Source organism: Rutilus rutilus (assembly GCF_951802725.1).
Source record: "Rutilus rutilus genome assembly, chromosome: 20".
In the NCBI taxonomy this organism is placed as follows: domain Eukaryota; kingdom Metazoa; phylum Chordata; class Actinopteri; order Cypriniformes; family Leuciscidae; genus Rutilus; species Rutilus rutilus.
Window position 1 is genome coordinate 20038236 of NC_140225.1, and position 21332 is coordinate 20059567.

The 21332-nt window shown below is 39.1% G+C and overlaps 1 protein-coding gene across 1 annotated transcript in view; it reads left to right on the forward strand.

Annotated features, from left to right (window-relative positions):
• Window positions 1-308: 308 nt before the first annotated feature.
• The window catches only part of jag1b (jagged canonical Notch ligand 1b), a 35367-nt gene continuing 14343 nt past the window's right edge, over window positions 309-21332 (forward strand). The window contains exons 1-7 of the mRNA XM_084391154.1: window positions 309-637; window positions 943-1245; window positions 10133-10190; window positions 13564-13815; window positions 14707-14767; window positions 17357-17487; window positions 17572-17691. Of these exons, the coding sequence (XP_084247280.1) occupies window positions 566-637; window positions 943-1245; window positions 10133-10190; window positions 13564-13815; window positions 14707-14767; window positions 17357-17487; window positions 17572-17691 (997 nt within the window). The 5' untranslated portion in view covers window positions 309-565. The remainder of the gene's footprint in view (window positions 638-942; window positions 1246-10132; window positions 10191-13563; window positions 13816-14706; window positions 14768-17356; window positions 17488-17571; window positions 17692-21332) is intronic.

The following is a 21332-nucleotide window of genomic DNA, read 5'->3' on the forward strand; positions in this document are numbered from 1 at the left end:
ATTTTTCACCATATATGGTTGGTTAGGTAACATACAGTTAAGTATGCATGTAGTAGCCTAGCCTGTGTAGTTAAGTATGTATGTAGTACATTAATTACAGTAGTTTTTTGCATTCCTCTCCCTTTTAAAAGTTTTTGCAGTGTAAGAACATGCGGTTTGCCCTCTGTAAGTCTCACAGATAAACCCGTCATCACGGGGATGGGGGACACGGGCGGGGCTTCCCTACAAGCCACACCCTTTAACTTTTGAATATTAAAATTACGCATGCGTTTGCCACCCCCATTAACTGAACTTGAAGTATTGAATGCGCAGTCAGTCAGTCGCGGACAAACGCTCTCATGGCTTCTGTGTAATGTATACCCGCCGCTGAGAGAGAGAAGCAGAATAAGAAAGATAAGAATTTCAGATACGCTTGGATAATAGGAGGCACTTTCCTACACATTGGAAAATAGTCTTCTGAAAGAAATAAAGTTGTTCTCCACCCGTGCATGTTAAATCGGGGAGTACATTAGAGCCGTGAGGCGGCTAGAACTTCTGAGTCTCAACGCAACACCAACAAGAAGGCATGATTGTGCGACGGAGTTCAGTATTTTCTGCTTTTTACCTTCATGCCTTTTTGTTATGCTTGCCGACGAAGGTGAGTCCGTTTTAAATCATTTTTAAAAAGTCTATCTTTGCGTTATGTAGGCTCTATAAATATATAAATTATATATTTAGAAAATAGTATGCTAATGTATGTCTATCGTATGTCTGAAATAAAAACAACAACAACCTTGTTTGGATCCGCAGCACAAAAGTTCAGTATTTTTCGATTTGTCATTGACAGATTGGCAGAAACTTTGCAAACAGTTTTTGCGGTTGAATAAAACGAGACAAATTTGTTCTCACTGTACGTTATAGCGCTATAGGCTACATGGATTTAAAGTTTGTTCTGCTCAACAGGTGTCTGACGCATCGGGGCACTTCGAGCTGGAAATCGTATCGATGCAGAACGCGAACGGCGAGCTGCAGAACGGCTCGTGCTGTGGCGGCGCGAGGAACCCGGCGGATCGCAAATGCACGCGGGACGAATGTGATACATATTTTAAAGTTTGTCTGAAGGAATATCAATCGCGAGTTTCCGCGGCCGGGGCTTGCAGTTTCGGAACTGGATCTACGCCCGTTCTCGGTGGGAATAAATTTTCGACCAAGGGAACGCAGAGTGAAAAGTCAAGGATTGTTTTACCCTTCAGTTTTGCGTGGCCGGTGAGTAGACGTCCCTCCTTTCTCATCTCATGGCGATTTCTGGTTTTAGACTAGCATATTTAATGAAGTCATAGCGTGTTATGATGACGCAACGTTGATTATACAGCACATCATAGCAATATTTCGATCCACGTGTGCTGTTTTCCCTCGAGTTTATAGCTGCTCGTTTTAGTCGTGTGCGTGCACTGTAAACAACAACAACAACCCTCTAAAATCGAGAACCTAGGTTTAATCACAGCATTGCATTTTCAAGGGTGGTGCCAAAGTTCATTACACTTATTTGAATATATTTACTGATAAAGAAAGTCGAGTTGAATGTTAAAATACAATTTAAATGTTAAATAAATTAAATGTTATAAAACAGTTATAAATGTCTTGATAAGCACTTGTTGACAGTGGCTTGCAGTAAATTCACTCCTCATAATGATGATGATGAGCATCAGTGGCTCCTAGATGTTGTTTCTGGCAGTCAGCTAACTTGGTAAATAAATATGTAAAATAAACAGTTATCTTGCACCTACTCAACCTCTTAACTTGTGTCACTGCATTAGAATGCAAATAAAAGAAGATTTGTTTGGTGTGAAGCACATGATCTGAAGCTCCATAGAGGAGAGATTTGCCAATGTTTGTCTTGCAGCTCTAAAGAATTTATGAGTTGACCGTGATCTCTTGAAATGGTAGTCATCTGTTTAAGGGGCTTTTATAACCTGTGTTATCAAGCTGGTGATTTGCAGTAAACCTATGTGTTATGATATGCACCAGTATAATAGAATCCCTACTGTAGTGTGATGTCTGCCAACGTAAGGGTCACATAGGCCGTATCAAAAAAAAAGAAAAAAAAAAGTGGGCCTGTGGACCCCTGGAGGTCCCTGATCTTACTCCAGGGGGCCCAATGGAGAATGTAAGGTAGATAAAACCTAGAGAACTTGGACAATTATAACTATTTTCTAATGATCTGTTAACCATTAAATAATGCATGTCTGATCAAATCTAGCTATTTTTATAGAGTCTGGTTGGAGATCGTGCAATTTGAAAACCTTGGAGTAGTGTGACCTTAAACTGCTTGTTTTGGTAACAATACCTTAGTTGGAGTTATTTTAGTGGTATTAATCTATAGTTTTTCAGGAATGCCTGCTCAGAAATAGCTTTCTGAGATATGGTTCCCACGGTCCTGGAAAACATGAAAATGTCAGGGAAAATGATTTTGAGGCCTGAAAAAAGTTATGTAAATGAGTCAGATCTTAAAAGTCATGGAACAGTTGTGAAAATACACTACTCAGAAAGTGTGGGAACCTTGTATTCATGTTAATTTCTCAGGAGCTCTTGACTCTGGGGACGTTGAACTGTCCTTTCGCACGTTCTGTTGGCGTGTGCCTTCGTGCACCTGCTTGCTTGATGATGTCATTGTGGATACATTCTCAGCGGGGTCAAAATGATAAAAAAAAAAAAATCAAAGGCTAAACTGTCGGTCTGACAAAGCGAACGTGTCCCTGTTTGAACTGTTCGCCCAGTGAGATGCCCACCTGTCCAGTATGTGACCTAGACAGCCAATGGGAATGTGTTGATCATATAACACTTCAGCTATTTTTGTGATGTGCACTTCTAAAGCATACTGCAAATGGTTTCTTTTAATCATCCAAATTATGCTTAAATCTAAAACGACGTTATAGCACACTTCAGTCAGTCACTAATTATTTTTTCGGTTGGCAGCTGGGGATAGTTGAAGTTTAGGCTTTGTGTCAGTCACGGCTGACTGGAGACTAGGTATGGCACCTTTTAACTTTGCAACCCTTGGTAATTACTCTCAGCAAGTTCCCAGACACAACAGCCAAATCTCGTCGCCAAACGTTAAATGTTTCATTTACAGGAATGCCACCCATTTCTTTCGCACCTTTTACTGCATTTGATTGCCCTGTGCTTTTAGTTTTAGAGAGGGGTATAGAGAGTAAAAGAGAGCGAGGGTTTTAGGCATGGCCCACCCAGACAGAGCCAGCTTCAGCGAACACGAAACAGGGGGTGACAATAGCCGGGCCAAACTGGCTACAGGGAGGATTACTGTGCATAATGGAGCCCGTCCAGGAATAATGCCGGTCCAGGGCAAGCAACAGGAAGCTGCGCTCGACTCAGCAGTGATGAGATCGGCTCCTAGACAAACCCGCCCCAACCCTGACCTTACTTCTCATACTGGCCGTTTCAGCAAATTACAGCGCTGCTCTCTGGCCCCGTGGCCCTGAATGCACCTGGGGGCCTGTCTGCTCAGCATGAGCCAAAAAACTGGTTCACCAACAAATTGGATAATTCCTTTTTTCCTGTCCCATCTTCCATTCGTTTTAATGGTCTGTGAACCAGTTCCCTTTCCCAAAACCCAAACTAGTATTTATGTGTGTATTTACTGCATGTCCATTTCAAAGTAAATACAAAAGCAATCCAAACCAATCCATTTAGCTTTTCTGAGTGCGTTTTCTTATGCTTTTCGGATCGGATTCTCTCAATTTGTCTTATGCCATTGTACTGTGAAAGACGATTTATCGAATTTAAAACAAAGATTATTGGTGTGTTTTTCAAGAAAATACTATTTTAGTCTTTATACTTCAAAATTTCTCATTTAATTCAATGCACTACTTGCCGATTCTTTGTAATTATGAGTGAAAATTGTTTCGACACCATTTTTTTGGTGTGTGTGGGAAAGACAGCAGGCTGAGGGTTGGTGTGAGAATAAAAATGCAGGTGAACCGTCCGAAAGCCTGAGGGAAAGCACTACCAACAGCTATGGGATAATGACATGTTTGCTTTATATGTTCCCCTCTGATGTGGCACTTAAGCGCACATTACTCAAGCCATAGAGTGTGGAAATGCATCGTTTGTCTTTTTTCTCGCCCTTGTCAAGGTCTTAAATGAGGTATTGTTAGGCCATTGTAAAGTAGTGGAGTACTGTGCTTCTAATGTTCTGTTTAGCTAACTTTACTCACACACCTCACACATGACTTACTCGGTTCAGAATCATGATGTTACCAGGAAACATTTTGTTTTATTGAGATATCTAGTCTTAATTACTCACCTTTCGAACTAGATATCTGACAGCTGATGTGCCGTTTGATCCGATTCTTTTCTCAGTCCCTGCCTGTGATCACCTTCGTGAGTGACAGGAGATTAGATGGCCGCCAGTAGCGCTTGTGTGCGCACAGGTGACTGACAGACCTTTTATCAGGGAAGCCTGTCTCATTTTCCACGCCAGAGAGAGCAGTGAAAGATTGCTAAAAGCTTTCCCTGCGAGCCCCGCTTATCTCTGGCCACCACTCCTGATAGGAATCTCCTGAAAAAAAAAAAAAAAGTCTTCCTACTGTGATTGCTCCTTCTGAGAGGCAAAAAAGGGTGTCTACCTTCTTGGTCATAATCTAGTTGTCCGAGCTGCTAATGTAAACCCTGTTGACTTTGATTGATTGGAATCTGGCGGAGTATTCAGAGCCATTGTTGAGACCATTTGTCACTCTCCATGTCAGCCTCTCCTTATTAACAATCACACTTTTACCAACGGAGACATCACTCGACAGATTCCCACAGCAAGTGGGTGTGATAAAAGCAAAAAAACAACAACAAAAAAAGAGATCAGAGATCAGGTGGGTTGGGAGCAAGTGTAGACCTTTATCAGATGTAGGCCCCAGAGTGATAAGACAAATACAATGTAAAGTTTGGGAGACTGGTGCCGGGGATAGTTAGAGTTCAACGATGACACTGAGGTCAATGACAAGCATGGGAAAAATGAACCTGGCGGCAGCAGGCATTTAGAGCTGATAACCATATTGTGAGTTATGGAGTGAGATCCATTGCGGCCCCTTTCCCTTCTTCTGACCCCAAAACTGCACTCTTGTTATATGTGATTGTTTTTCATTCATTTAGCCTGTTTATTTCTTAATTACTCCCATTTTTTGTCTCTTATTTTTGATGCTGTGGCACCAGCAGCCAGTGAGCTTGCAGCTTCAACATTCAAATACTTGGCATTGTTTGCTGTTAGCAGTCTGCAGCGCGCTTTCAGAAACCCTCCACCTTCCCCAGCTCCACCTGTATAGATCTGCTGTGGGGGTTATATCATGTATGTAACATGTCTTACATGCTCACAGCAGCATGTCTGTGAATGTATTGGCAGTAGCAAGTCTCGGTACTTGCAGAGTCTATTCCGCCAATACATTAACATTTCCACATCCATTACCATGCCAATCTCTCCGAGAGTTGTCATGACAGAACTACATAAAGACAGGTAAAACAATCGCTGAGGTAACTAAGTCCATAACTTTTTTTAGTCACTGTGATGTTTCCCCTGGTCTTATGGGAGCTTGTGCTAGCTCATGCCCGGACATGTTCGTAATATACAGCAGCGGGCACTTAAAAGGACAGGGCAGTTGAAATCAATGAGCTGTGCGCTTGGTATACATAAACTGGCAAGATTTGACAATTTAATGGGGGCTGTGTATCAACAGCATGTTTGTGTTCACAATGCGTTCAAGTATGGAGAAGGAGAGGAAGGACAAGGTGTATCTCAACAGCTTGCAGAGGTGACACAGCTTGCATCAAATAAACTGATATTTGCACATAAACATGGCAACTGTAAAAGATTTGTGATGGCTGAGTAGTTGGTTAGTGAGTTTGGTATTGGGTATTTTTAATGCTGGTTCTTTAATTTGTGTGCTGTGCTTTAGGGCTGTTGGAACGAATTCCGAAATTCGAATATAATTCGAATATTAAAAAAATCAATACTATTCGAATGCTGAAGTTCCTATTCGAATATTGCTTTTTTTTTTTTTTTTTTTTTTTTTATGCAATCTTGCCTTTCTCGCCGCCTTGGCACACACATGTGAAAATTAAATGCTTTTGTTTCGTCTGATAAACAATAAAGTTTTTGAATCGTAACACAATTGTGCACGTTATCCACGCTGTATCATCATAACAACTGTCAAAAGTCGCGGAGAGGAATGTCTCCACGGTAACGGAGATCAACAATTTGATTCTCAGTCCACATCACAACGTGAAAACGGCGTCTTCAAATATATCCACTTTGGAGTGCGTTTTCGTTAATAAAAACGCCGTCTCATTGTGGACGGAAGGCCAAAACGGAGAGGAAAATATACGTTTTTTTTTTTATGACAACTTACAACCTGACAAGCTAGGCGATCTGTCCGAGGAACCGCCGCTAAAACAGGCAAGAATTACTTATGTTCTGCCTCTCTCTCTCTCCTCATCACGGGGCTCAACTGCTACCAGCTGTCCGCCAAAAGGCAATAACAGACAAACTGACGGTTTATCTGTGAAGATATGAGACCGATCAACATCACGCATTGGCGATCCATAAGACTGTGTAATGTCGTAAATATTAATAATAGGATGAATTTGAGCATTTAATATTCGAATATTATTCGAATATTAAATAAAATAAGGAATGGAATTCGAATAGTATTATAGAGGAAGATTGACAGCCCTACTGTGCTTTAGCACAGTAAAATCTTAGAGAAGATGTATCTTTTAATTCATGCACTTGAAGCTCCATTGCTTACACTGCTGTTAGCCTACATGCAGATGGATGTCCTTGGCTGTTTATTGAGCATCTCAACCAGAACCTTTTAGGAATGCACAATATCGGCATTAGGGATGCACGATATTGGATTTTTTTGTATTTTTGCCCATATCCGATATGCCAATAATTTTCATCTCATTTTGGCCAATAGCTGATGCCTATACCAATATACATTTCTTGTTTCTTTGGTTAATTTTTTTAATTCCGGTTTCAGAATTCTGCTTTCTCCTTACCAAAAGGTTGATTAAGGTTGACATTTGAAAATAACAATAATACAATTAATCATTGCTGCTTTTTTTCCAGACAGATGCAGTTGTAACCTAAACATATTATTTGTGAATTTCACATTTGTAGATGGTCAACAGCAATGCAATTGTCAACACATAAAGCACGGGTAGATTAACCTCAGTTGAAGGATGCCACCTTTAGCCTCGACAATTCATTTAGAGCTCCTTGGTTTCAAGTTATTTTCATCATCCAGTTGAAAAATCACTTGCGCACATGTGAGTTATTGCAAGCACACAATCAACACATATTATCGGGTGGCATACCGGCATAATCAGGCTGATGATTACATTTTAAGTCTTTATTGGTCGAATTCCGATGACGTTACTAAAATATCGTGAATCCCTAATCAGCACCATAATGGTTGTGTGACAGTGATATTAGATATTCAATGATATTCAGATATTCAATTGTTAGTTTTACTGTTTAGTTTTACATTTAGATGTGTAAATTCATTTATAGCATTTAAAATGATTGATTTCAGCTTTTAGTATAGAATTGTAATATTATTGGCCATTTATCAGTTATTGGCTACAATTTTGATTGCTATTGGCGCATCTCAAGTGCCACTTGACATTTTCCACTTAAGGTTGCTTTGTTTTGGCGCGATGGTTATCTTGATATTCTTCAAGTCATCGAGATCATGACTCAAACTAATTTTAGCTCTTTGTACAGTGAGAGGTGCTGCGCGTTGGTTTGTTTCAATGGTCTGGCGTGAGGAACTCTGGGTCCGTCGTCGCTGCAAACGGACAGTGAGAATCTTGGTGATGTTGGAAATTCCGTGGTGCCTCGTCAAGAGTACGAGAGTGTGAATCTGACAAGTGGGTGCCAGAAAAGAGACGCTTCAATTCTGGCACGGGCACGTTCACACACACGCTCGTTTTCTCTCATATACTTCTGTTTTTTTCCGTTCAACTTCTAACACTGAAATCTAGATATGGACGCACATTTTATTCTCTCAGGCGGAGTAATCTCTCTCTCCGTGACTCTTGTTACCTGATACCGGTGAGAGCCACGATGACCTTAAGTCAGACAAAGCGTTTCAGAAGTGCTGAAATGTAGCCAAGCCCTCCAGAGATCTCGGCCTGCATTTGAGTCATGCTAAAAGCAGCGCACCCCCCGCAACTCCCTCAGATCCTCACTCCGCATTCCTCTCCGTGGGGAAAAAGAGGAACAAAACGCAGCACACAAAAGACCTGAAAGAGAGAAGTGAAAGGGGATTTTTGTGGGTTTTTCAAAGAAAAAAAAAGTCCACTTTCAACCTGCTATTTTCTTCTCCTTCTCGTAACTCTTTCTGTCAGATATGTGAGGAAATTATGCAGAAATGGACATTAGCGGGAATATGTTAGTATGTGTGCCCTTTACTGTTAAGCATTCAGTCTATATAATACCTGGAGTCAATACCTCAACTGGTACAGAAAAGAAACCTACAATTTGAATTTGCACTCAGATCTGCATGCATACATTAGCCAATAACCTGAACCATATATGTAATTTGACTAATCGCATGGTCTCTGCGACCGGCAGAAAAATAGGCTACATCATCACGACATTGCTGATTTGCTGATGGCACCACAAAAACATGCACAGTTCTAAACCGTTCACTAACTAATGATCCTGCTAATGGTGTAGTTACTACATCTACCAGTAGGGGGTCACTTGGTCGTGATAGCCAGCTAAACCTTGACCTCTTGGGTAAAACCATTCTATTCTTGGAGTACCATGTAAATAATGTAGTCATGAATACAATAGTCATTCAGCATCATGGTATATATTTAAGAAGTATGATGTCTCCATCCAATTCCATCAATGTGTTTCCCAACCATTATATATTCATAATAGTATAGATGTTTTCTTACAGTTTGTCAGTTTGCAAATTAAATGGCTGCTTAATATTGCATAATGCATAATAAAGCTATAGTTCTATGATAGTAGGGCTTCTTTGAATGTACAAAATGTTGGACCTAATGTCCTTACAATGACCGCTGAACTGATGCCACATAACTGTCAGTGAGACTAACATGACCCAGTGATTCAACTCTACTAGATCCTCACACATAATAAACACACTTTAACATCTGAGCTCTGTCATTTCTGGAAATTTCATTATTATCTAAGAAAAAAATTCCGAATGAAAAGAAACAGCCTGATGCTGCATTGTTCAAGAACAATGACAAGCCTAAATCTGTTCAATCTGTTGTTGTTGTTGTTGTTTTAATTATTGCTTGGTTTTAAATTCCATTTTTCATTAAGAAATTAGTTGATTAAATAATGTTATAAAGTGTCACTGCACTATAAAAATGATGGTTTGTTTACACGACAGCAATGTCAGAACGATCCCTGTGAAAACGACTAGAAACGCTGTATTATTCATGCCAGGCCAGTAGTTGGCTTTGTCACTTTGTAAAGAAATACATTTTTGCGCGTATTGACTGAACACATAATACTCATGCGCATGACGTCACCGGTTTCACAAATTCACGTTTTTGTAGTTTACACTGAGACTATAACGTTGTTTTCGAAAATGTGCACTTTAAAACCTGTTTTCAAAAGTTTGCGTTTTCAGGCCCCCAAAATGTCTTTGTTGTTTAAATGAACGACTAAAAAGCATTAGTTTTTTTCTGTTTTTAGTTGATAATGGTGTCGTGTAAATTGAAAAAAATATATTTATGACCGATTTAAAAATGACTGACAGGCAGAGATCTGCTTGGTTCTTTTGATTAGCTGAACAATAGTCTCCCACAGTCAGATTACCAAAACAAGAATGCTTGTTTGTCTATAAAGATCTATCTATAAAGATGGTGATACAGTATCTGACCAAAGTTTCAAGAGAGCACTGCCAGATAAGTTGAAGGTTGAGTTCTTCTGATCTTTCACGGCACATTTCTCAGCGTGTCCCAATGGTCATATTTTGTCATTGGTGTTTATTGGTTACAAGTCAAGGTCCCTGACTAAAGCTCTGTTGATGTAGAATGATCTTTGATGTTTCTTTGTTTTGGTTTCATTGCTAACTGCATGTGTGTTTTTCTCTTGCAGAGGTCCTACACGTTGATAGTGGAGGCCTTGGACTTCAATAACGACACCGCCATTGAAAGTGAGTAGCAGGATTTTCATACTCACTATCTGTTGCTCTTTTTGTTTTTGTTTGCTTGATTTATAATGTGTTGATTTCTTTGTGTTTGTTTTGTTTGTTTCTCTTTAATATTTTGTTTGTTTCTCTCTTTTTTTGTTTGTTTGTTGCTTTGTGTCTACTTGTTTCATTTGTTTCTATTTTTGTTTTGTTTCGTTTTGTTTCTTTTGTCCTCTGTTTAAACTTTGGAAGAAAATGGAACAAATTGAAGTTTTCGTGCCATTTCCGCTCATAGCTCACTAGTCTTTAAACCAAATGTGCTGACAGGTGTGTGTGACAGGACAGGGAAGAGAGAAGAGGAAGACTGTGTGTGTGTGTGTGTGTGTGTGTGTGTGTGTGTGTGTGTGTGTGTGTGTGTGTGTGTGTGTGTGTGTGTGTGTGTGTGTGTGTGTGTGTGTATGTGAGAAACATTGTTGAGGGGGCCTCATGCTTATGAAAATGTTTCCGAATACCTGATGACTAATGGCAGGTGTTGGCAGTCAAGGTCTCACGGCCTCTCTGTCACGGTGCATAGCTCAAGCGCAAGGTTATGTTTGCTATAACCTCTCTCTTCTTACACCTCAACAGGGCTTAACACTCCAGAAACAATCCCATTTAGACACTAAACTGAGTCTGGCAGAGTTCATTTGAATAGCTCTTCTGGGTTGTGTTACCATTAACTTTGATATAGCGACTTTCAGCTATGTCCAGATATCTTAAGTTCAAAGTGGTTGTTGCAGAAAAGCTTACATGTTGAAGTTGTGCTCTTGTCTTGTGTGTATCAGGTTATATACTGCATATGCTAATGGTTTCTCTGAGGCTGGATCCTGTCATTTTTTGTCTTTTCAAATACTTCTTATGTGCCCTGCGAAAGTACATTTTAGAGGTATTTGTTTCTGTTTATTGGACTTTAAATCTTTGAATGAAATATTAGAATCTGGAAAGATTTGGAAATCTGGATGTAGAATCTACATTTGAGATTTTGCTGTGTTTTGAGAAGGTAACTACTTTAGTTTTATAAATATTGTAAAATAACATGTTGTCCATCAAAGGCAGATTTAGGCCTAAGCTTTGTTGCACAGACAAGGCTTAAATCTAGTCCTAGACTAAAATGCATGTTTGAGCTGTTTTAACTGAAAGCAACTTGCACTGACATATCTTAAAATATGTCTTTATGTGCTATTGTTTTGTCTCAAGATGCACACCAGTACTGTTTTGTTCTAAGGGCATGTTTATAAAAGCTACTTAAATATCCTAATTGAACTCAGACCTAATCCTGGCTAAATCTAAACCCTGTCTGTGAAACTTGGCCTTAAAGTTGTACCAACTCAAACAGTAGAACATGGCGCTAGCAACACCAAAGTCATAAATCTGATGTACAGTAAACATTAGGCTACCTTGAATGCATTATAAGTTGCAAATGTGTCTTTTTTCCATTTCAATGCGCTACTTTTCCATTGTTTTACTATGTAAACATGGAAGACGGTGCATGTTTGCAATGGCGTGTATGACCATTGCGCTCGCGTTTTACGTCTTTTGCAGAATTTCAACTTTTACACGCAGTCCCATTCATCAATGTCAGTTCCAAAACAGTGGACCAATCAGAAGACCCCGGAGGCGGGGCAAGCGTTGCAAGCTTTTGTTTACAGTAGCAAGTTAGCATGGCAACTGTTTTAATGGACATTACTCCAGTCTTCAGTGTCATATAATCTTTCAGAAATCATTCTAATATGCTGATTTGGTCCTCAAGGAAACATGTATTATTATTATCAATGTTGAAAACAGTTGTGCTGATTAATATATTTGAAGATAAACCATGATACATTTTTTCTGAATTCTTTGATGAGGATGATTCATGTGATTAGTCAGAAGTTCAAAAAGAACATGTAGGGCCTAATAGAAATCTTTTGTAGCATTATGTCTTTACTGTCACTTTTGATTAATTTAATGCTGAACAAAAACTACCGGACCACAAACTTTTGAACAGTAATATATATAACCATCCGTAGTATTACCGTAGTAGAATACAGTAAGTTTGCTAGCACGTCTCCTTAGTCTCTTCTGTCAGTTTAATGTGACTTCCTCACCCCACAGTGAAGTGGATCAGGCTGCAGGTAGTAAAGACGTGACACTTGGCTCTGGCCGCAGGGCTCAGGGTGCAAGTGAAATGCCACAACGACTCTCTGCATTCCAAAGTCATATGAACTATAGGCCCACCTGGCCTCCATAATATCATCTCTTTTCACTTATTCTGCCTCTGGGAATGAGAGTAAAATCCACCCATGATACATAGGTTTGCAGAGAAACTTTCTTGGTCTGAGAGGTGAACTTCTAAGATAAGTGTTTATGTGAAAGGGAGGAATAGACATTTCACAGTCCCTTGTCCTAGTCAGATTCGGGAGTGAAATGGTGAAAGACATGAGCTGTCAGTTTACCTCATCTTCTGTGGTTAGAAACAGCACAGCTGGGAATAGAGATGGGCGGTTCTGGTAGGAGAAATTTCACATCCCTGTAACAATATAGATTCTTTTTTAAGAATTCAAGGATAAAATCTGTGTTTGATTGTGGTTTTGAGGAAATACAGGTCAGTTTATTTAGTTTACTAGTATTAGCATTAATCTTTTCCAGTAAGTGTCTCCCCAGATGCTAAATTTAGTGTTACTCTTTTAATCCAGGGGTTTTCAAACTTGATGCCAAGGATGATCCCAAAGGACCGCCTTCCAAAAATATAAAAGCTGCTATATATTTTAAGACTCATTTAGAGGCCATTCACACAGAACATCTTTTTCCATTCTGAGTGAATGTCTCCTTACATTGCAAAATATTAAGTGTGATGTTATAAAGACAACTTTTTTTTTTTCCAAATTAAATAATTGGGATTACATTGCCATTGTAATAATTCCAAAATAAATAAAAAAATTACTGGAAAAGTTCAAACCAACTCAAAATGATTAATTATTTAATTAGAGAGAGAGAAAGATAGAGAGAGAGAAAGAGAGAGAGAGAGAGAGAGAGAGAGAGAAAGAGAGAGAGAGAGAGAGAGAGAAAGAGAGAGAGAGAGAGAAATTGAGTGAGCAAGACAGTGTTTATTCACTGATGTCATGAGTGCTGGCTGCCAGTGGGATTACTTATTATATAATTACATTAAACTGACTTTAAAAAGGGGAATCTTGTATAACTTATAAAAAAAATTGAAAATTGCTTAACTTTTGGTGAGTTAAAGCAATGTAAAAACATATGTTGTCATAAATTATTGATCATATAAATTTTTTACAGTGAAGACATTATAGTTTCCTGGTAATAGTGTGTGGTGTTGTTTTGTGAAACCCTTTCTGACTTTCACACACTTACTGTCCAGGTGGAAAGCTGATCGAGAAAGCGTCCCACTCTGGCATGATCAACCCAAATCGACAATGGCAAAGGCTAACCCATAACGGCCCTGTCGCCCAGTTTGAGTACCAGATCCGGGTAACCTGCGACGAACACTACTACGGCTTTGGATGCAACAAGTTCTGCCGGCCACGTGACGAGTTTTTTGGACATTACACCTGTGACCAGAATGGGAACAAGACCTGCCTGGAAGGCTGGACGGGTCCTGACTGCAATACAGGTGAGAAAGTTGACTTTGTTACTATATCCTGTTTCAAATACACATGGTTCCTATGGTCATGAAAAACCTGAATTAGGGAATTTTAAAATTGTGATTTTTAGACCTGGAAAAGTCATGGGCATTTCTATAGTGAATATACACTAAATATATTTAGAAAGTTTGTGGTCCTAATTTAAAAAAAAATGTTTTTGAAAGAAGCATTTTATGCTAATCAAGGCTACATTTATTTGATTAACAATACAGTAAAAACAGTAATATTGTGAAATATTATTACAATTTAAAATAACTGTTTTTGGCTTTAATATAATTGAACAAGTAATTTATTCCTGTGATGGTAAAGCTGAATTTTCAGCATAAATACTCCAGTCTTAAGTGCCACATGATCCTTCAGAAATCATTCTAATATGCTGATTTGTTCCTCAAGAAACATTTCTTCTTATTATTATTAGTTTTTAAGGATTCTCTGATGAACAGAAAGTTCAAAAGAACAGCCTTATTTTTTACAATCATGAAGGCAGGAAAAGTCATAATATTTCATTGATTTGGGCATTCCTAAATACATCTGATAATTTAATAAAATGGTTTGTAAATTGTGTTTCATGTTGCTGATTTTGATTTCTATGTTAATTTCACGATTTGAATGCTTTCAGTTCAGAGAGTTGAGGCTGATGGCCGAGGGTAGTTTGGAATAAGTTGTGAATGGAGAGTGCAGAACCCAAAGCCTGACGACAGGCCTCAAATTAGAGTAGGATTCAGTGAACTGATCTGGGGCTTGAAAGATTCCCACCCCATACATTCCCAAAAAGTTTGCATGGGTGAACAGGGGACATTGAGGCCCACGGTGTTATTTTACACAGCCCAAACTTACTGTTGTTCATCCATGTTTTCCAGCTATCTGCAGACAAGGTTGCAGCACCGAACACGGATCCTGTAAGCAACCAGGTGGCTGCAAGTGAGTTATTTGCAAATGTATTCTTCATTCCTATAACATTTTGTGCCATTTCCTGCAAGAAAGTAAGTTTTACACTGTCAGCGGGCTTATTTTGTCCTCAGCCTTACTCTTTAACATTTTGAGCAACAAGTCATGCCTTGTTAAAGAGTGAAAGATGCAACAGTGCAAGCTTTGACCGCAACTAAAGGCTCATGGTTAAATCTTGTTAGAATCCATGTGTCCCGTTTGACCTGTCAGGGTCTGATAGCTCAAGCTCTGTTTCTGGTGCACGGACAATGAAAGCACAGATTCCAGACATTCACCTACAAGTATTCCAACATGGCTGGCGTTTAGCTCTGAGATGGTGCAAATAAGGCCATGTTGTGGAGACAACTGAAGCACAAAGCTATTTATAGCTATTTAATGTTTTGCTTTTGTCTGGCAAAATGTCGAGGCCTTATCTACAAACCATAATCTGCCAAGTTGAACCTTTAATTGGCTTTTAAAATGCACTGCTTGTTTTACTAATGATGTATGAATTTGGCCACAGGGGAAGAGAAAGCGATGCAGATCTTGTGTGTGTTCGTATACAGCTATAGCTCCCGAGTGCATCATAAATACTTTTGTTCTCTTTTGAAACACTGATGCACATCAAAAATAACTTATAAACCAACTGGCGTGTCTAATATGAATTCAAATAACATGGTGGTTTTATTCTACAACTTGTGTTGATTCCCTAGAGAACAGAATTAAGCTGGTAATATTTTGCATCCTTTCATAGGCAAATTTTCGCAAAGGAGCTTTTTTCTTGAGTTTTGTTCTTGAGCGATGTAAAAACAAATGCAGAAACGAGGCTGTTCACAGTTTTTTGCGTCGTCATAAAGGAATGCATCATGTGTAACTTATTTGTGTTGAGTAGGGCATCGAGTTAATGAAAATTTTATTTCTTTCACAACAAACTGATCTTCTATTGCTTGGAGCAAGTCGTGGCAAGTTTTGGATTGAGATTTTTGGTTTTTTTTATTGGCTCGTTATAGGTTTTTACTTGGTTCTGGTCAACAGCCTGACTTTGGTGATGTTTTGTTATGAAGTTCTTGTTTGTTTGACTAATTCTTGTCATTGTACCAGCTCTGAAAGCATTCAAGATCAATGCTAGAAGTCTACAGAATTCAATGTATACTAAAACCTCAGCTCTTTGTTGCATTTGGCATGATTATATCCCATTACCTATTCATCTCTCACTAAAAGCTTGCCAGAACACACAACCATGCAATTGTGCAACTGTTGTAACAAGAGCTCTTACTGTGCTATATTGGAACCGTCAAGGCCTACAGGGTGAAAATGTCTCTCGGCCATACAGATTTAACGTTTCTGCTTTATTATCATACAAAGGCACTTCTGAGACCTTGCTAACCTGTTTTGTGAACGTTTCTCATAGTGAAATCTTCTCGCACATTTAAGAATAGTTGTCTTTAATCACAGAGAGAGGTTTCCTCAACCACCGTGTTTATTTTTACAGCTGAACTGCCGCCTCAGGCTAATTGTTTTCTTTTTTCCCCAGAGGGCAGTCTGTTTTCCTGCGGCTGAGCACTCAAGCGACTTACTATCTCATCTGAGTCCTTCTTTAAGGAATAGGTTATCGCTTTGGCTGCTTAATTACTGCCATCTTAAAGGGGAAGTGTAGGGAAGAGTTATCTCTGAGCCGTTTTGGAGATGACTTTTAATTACAGGCTTAGAGATATTCTGCGGCCGTAGCTCTGACTCTCTTTTTTTTCATTCCCGGGGCAGAGAATGGCTACATGGGAACAGGCGTGAGAATGCAAAAAAACCCTGCCATAAATACATTGGCCAGTGGAGCAGTCTGCAAAAAACAATCCCCCTCCCAGACGGTCCGAGCAGTTCTGGGACCAAGCCGCTCCACTTTTATTGAGACAGAGTGTCCTTCCACAAGCTAATGTTAGTCTCTCTAAAAGACCCAGTGGAGTTTTAAAGCTGCTGTTTGTTGTTTGCATGGTTTGGCATTAAATAATCAGACAAGAAGTTGTCGGCGGTTCCCTTTTCCCCAGTGGACTGGAGCAAACTTTTAAAACGCAGTTTAATCAGCATCGAATTCCCTTAAAAACTAACTCAAACATTTTTTCAAAGTACTTTGAGTAAATTATGGCAAATTATACTTCAGAAAATCACTACACGTTGTTTTTGTGTGGTGTTGCCTTTATAACAGAATGCACTTCTTTACCCCTGACGCCTTTTGGGAACATGAGAGAATTGGAAAAGCAAACTCTTTCTAAAAGAGATGTTGGTGAATATCATTCAATTTTTCAGAGGAAACAAGACAATTTTCTGCTCTGTTTATCAAAATAACGTCAGTTATTGTTGAAAGTAATGTTGTTTAGAAAATAGTTTTGTACTGTTAGTCTTGTTGTGAAATTACTGACTTCTTGTTATTAATTTTGTCCATGATAACTTACCTCATTCGAATGCATATTATCCACAACATAAATTTTGCAAAGACAATGAAGTAAATGCACAGGTATATACTACTGTACTGGCATTTGGTGACAGTTTCTGTTACAAAATCTTACCTTAGGGTATATTTGGTGCTTTCAGGTGTCTGTATGGCTGGCAGGGTCCGTACTGTGATAAGTGCATCCCTCACCCGGGCTGTGTACACGGGACCTGCGGTGAACCATGGCAGTGCCTCTGTGACACTAACTGGGGTGGACAACTCTGTGACAAAGGTAAGCACACATTCATTTGATTTATTCTGACTCTGTTTTGCTTTCTAGCATTCATCACTAATACTGAATGTTCTTACCTCTCAGATCTAAACTACTGTGGAACGCACCAGCCGTGTCTGAACGGAGGAACGTGCAGCAATACAGGGCCTGACAAGTACCAGTGCTCTTGTGAAGACGGCTACTCTGGGGTCAACTGTGAACGAGGTGAGTCTGTCATGCTGTAGTGGTTCAGTTTGCAGATTCTGGACAAGAACGACAGCAAAGATATGTCTGACTAACATGAAAAAGCTGGCAAATTGCATATTGTTTTGTTTTTTTGTGCACTTTATTGGTGGATTTATCTAAAACAGTTGATATCACAATAATATACCAATTGGAAATGGTGATTCTTGCCATTTTTTAGGCAACATGCATCAGTTAGTGAACAAACTGTTAGCAGTGCCGTCTAAGGCTGATACTGATTGTTTTGGGCAGCAAAAATGTCAGTATTGAGCTTTCTGAAGTATACTGGGTTTTTTTTCTTTGGCCCTGTCCCAAATGGCACACTTCATATACACTTACGATCATATGCACCGACCGTAGGGTGTCCCATTTGTCATTTTAGGTTTCTGTCATTTTAGTTTTCATTTTAGGGTGTTTGTGAGCGTTCCCTTTGTGGTTTATATGCGTCATCGATACGCACTTTTGGCGAGCCCGCACTGAAGCGAGCTCCACAGCAGACTTCTACCCAGCAGTCAAAGCGGCATTACGTCATGAAAGTGCAGACTCGTAGGAAGACCGCGAGTGTTTAGGGTGACATTTGGAACAGGGCCTTTTTTTCCATCATAGTTGTCATTTTCATTTCTAACAGTCCATTTGAAGGTCTCCCCTTTTGTATTATGTATTTAAATATGGTGTGTTTTAAGTTTGTAATGCTTGTAAAAAGCTCTAAATGAATTTTGATTTGAATTTAGAGTTGGTTCTGGTCATTAGATTTAGGTTTCAGAGGAAAAAATTTAATTAAGAGTGTACTATAGCAAAGAGTATAACTAATGTTCTTTGTCATTCTATTGGAACTGAATAACTACAGCATAAAACTGTGATGTATAAACTAGTGCACATTTTTTAAATATAATAAAAAAAATTACCTTTAGGGGTACAACAGTTTTGCTGCGTCCAAAATCGCATACTATGTGAGTAGGTACTACATTTAAATTAGAACGTACTTCGCGACCGTTAAAAAAGTACGTTCTATATAGTATGAATACGGGTAGTATGAATGGAGTCCGGACGTACTACATGCGCCATGTTGGTATTGTCACGTAACATGCGCGGTCACATCAGCGCAAAAATTTTAAGAGCCCATTCCACTGACTGCACCAACTTAGAGCAATGTTTTTACGTCGTTCGTGCTCACAATTCAGAGTCGTCGTCGGTCAGCTGCTCGCAGATCACGCCTTTGTCGAGAGCTTTTGTATTTTTTGTATTTGTATTTTGCTTTTATAATACATACATACATATTATATTTATAAATAAGCCAACACAGAAAACAAGTGTCTTGTCGATTCAAATTGTATTCTAAAATAAACTATAAACACGTTTACAGATTGTGAGCCCTACAACCTACTGCGCCAATTCTTCATCTATATTTTAAAGATGGAGCTGACCTCCACCCCGACCTCGACCCCAACCTCCGACTTTCACGGTAGTCCATCCAGTCACTGATTGCGACCATGGGTGGAAAAAAAGGACATCGAGGTGCTGGTGTTCTAGCTACATATCACATATTTGAGCTTAATTTTTTACAAATTATTTACTTTAAATTTGGGTGGGAAAAATTCAAGTGGAAATCCAAAAATTACCCAAGGTGTAAAGTTCTCATCTTGTACACATGCTTTTAAAGAAACAGATTTTGAATTACAAAATGAGATTGTTAGTAAGAAAGTCCCTTTAGATCTTTTAGAAACCTGTGAAGGTTACCTTACTGAAGCTGCTGACGTTCATTTTCTTCCCTCAAAGATGACACTTTAATAAAAAAAGTTTTAAAACTTTTGCTTTTGGTGGTGCTTTAAGCTCTATTATACTACTTTGTGCCAAAGTTTTGTGATTTTGTTTTAAGCTTTGTATTCTGTATCCATTTAAAAGTTAAATAATATACAAAAATAAAGCAAATACATTTTAAAGGTGTCTGGAGTGTGTGGGTATTTCTCTATAGTGCGGCACTCATATTTTTCAGATATACTTGCAATTTGCTTGTTTCAAAAACCATCTGGAATCTGCCACAAAATAAGTGCACACACAACACCCTTTAAAAATATGAATTACTCAACGCCACATATATTTAGCAATTATTTCTAAAAGCTGAAGGAATCTTTCCTCTCTCTCTCTCTCTGGCCTCCTGTTCTTGACTCTCCTCATGCTCTCGTCGCTCTTTCTTTTCTTTCCTCCCTTTCATTAGCCACTCTCCACTCTATAAGAACACAGGTGTGTTCATCAGCCCCCTGCAAAATCAACACACAATTTAACATTAGTGATGAACCATGGTCAATCTGTATTATTATATTAATATTAATGTTACATGGACAAGTTGAGGTACACTTGATAACAGTAGCTTGCTACGTAGCCAACACATATTACATACATTTAACTGAGAAACAACGTCGTTGTTTAAATAAAACAGTGTTAACTAAGTTAGCTGACAGGCATTAGCTCGTTCTGGCCGGTAATAATGATGATAAAATTGTCATTTTGCAGCCAATTGACACTCGATTTACATTATTTAAACTTTTAACAAGTCATTCGTTTACTTATATGATGTTAAACAAATACAATTTAACCACAAAGAAACAAAAAGTGTTTTGTAAAGTACTTATACTTGAAAACAGCCGCGTCTCCGTTTTCCGCCATTTTCAAATATAACGACGACAACTCCTCTCCCGTGGCATCATGGGATAGTAAAGTGTCCATCGTATGCGCACTTCAGAATCTCGCCGGAAGTAGTAGGTCATCCGGGTACTTTTCGCCTACTGTTTTTCGAATTCTATGATTTCGGACATACTGCTCTGCTCGCGTACGGTTTTTCGCATACTATATAGTAGGGAAGTATTCGATTTCGGACGCAGCTTTAGTCACTCGGGCAGTGCCCTTAAAGTTGTGACTTAAAAGATTCATACTACTACCTTAGAGTAGTAACATGAACCAAAATGTACCATTAAGGTACTACTATGAACATTTTAGGGGTAAATAAGTTACAAAGTTGCCTCTTTGAAGATACTGCCCCTGTAACAAGCTGCTAAAAGGTACAATTTTGTAATCCCCAAGAATCCCCCCAAGAGTGTGTTCATTGTAGCAGTACTGCCCAACAGATTTACCATCTTTCCCTGTTTATGACCCTGAAACATAATGACAGTGTAGCTGCTTGAAACCTAATACATGGAGCAGTTTAGAGATGCAGTCATTCAGCCTGAATTTGATTGTCTCATTTAATAAATCTTTATAGTCATTATGCGCTGCTTTCTGTGTTTCTGTTGGCACGACTCACGAGTCCCTTTTATACACATTGCCATTTTGGCTATTGACATCAAGTCAAATTACTGCAGCAATGTCATTGTATTCTGGTATAACTGTAGATGGGAAAGGGTGTAGAGAGCCTTATGGGGGATCAGATGATGTCAGAGCCTGGGCCTTAACTGTCTACAGTGTCAGGAAGTTCGCCCAGGTCTGCTAATCCTCTGTTATGATATGTCCTGCCAGTGGATCTTGTCTGTTTTGACAGTCAATGGTTGGATGGGTATAGTGATGAAATCTGCCAGATGGACCGTTATGGCTTTTTTTGTCCCCTCCCCATCCCCCTCTCGGATTCATAT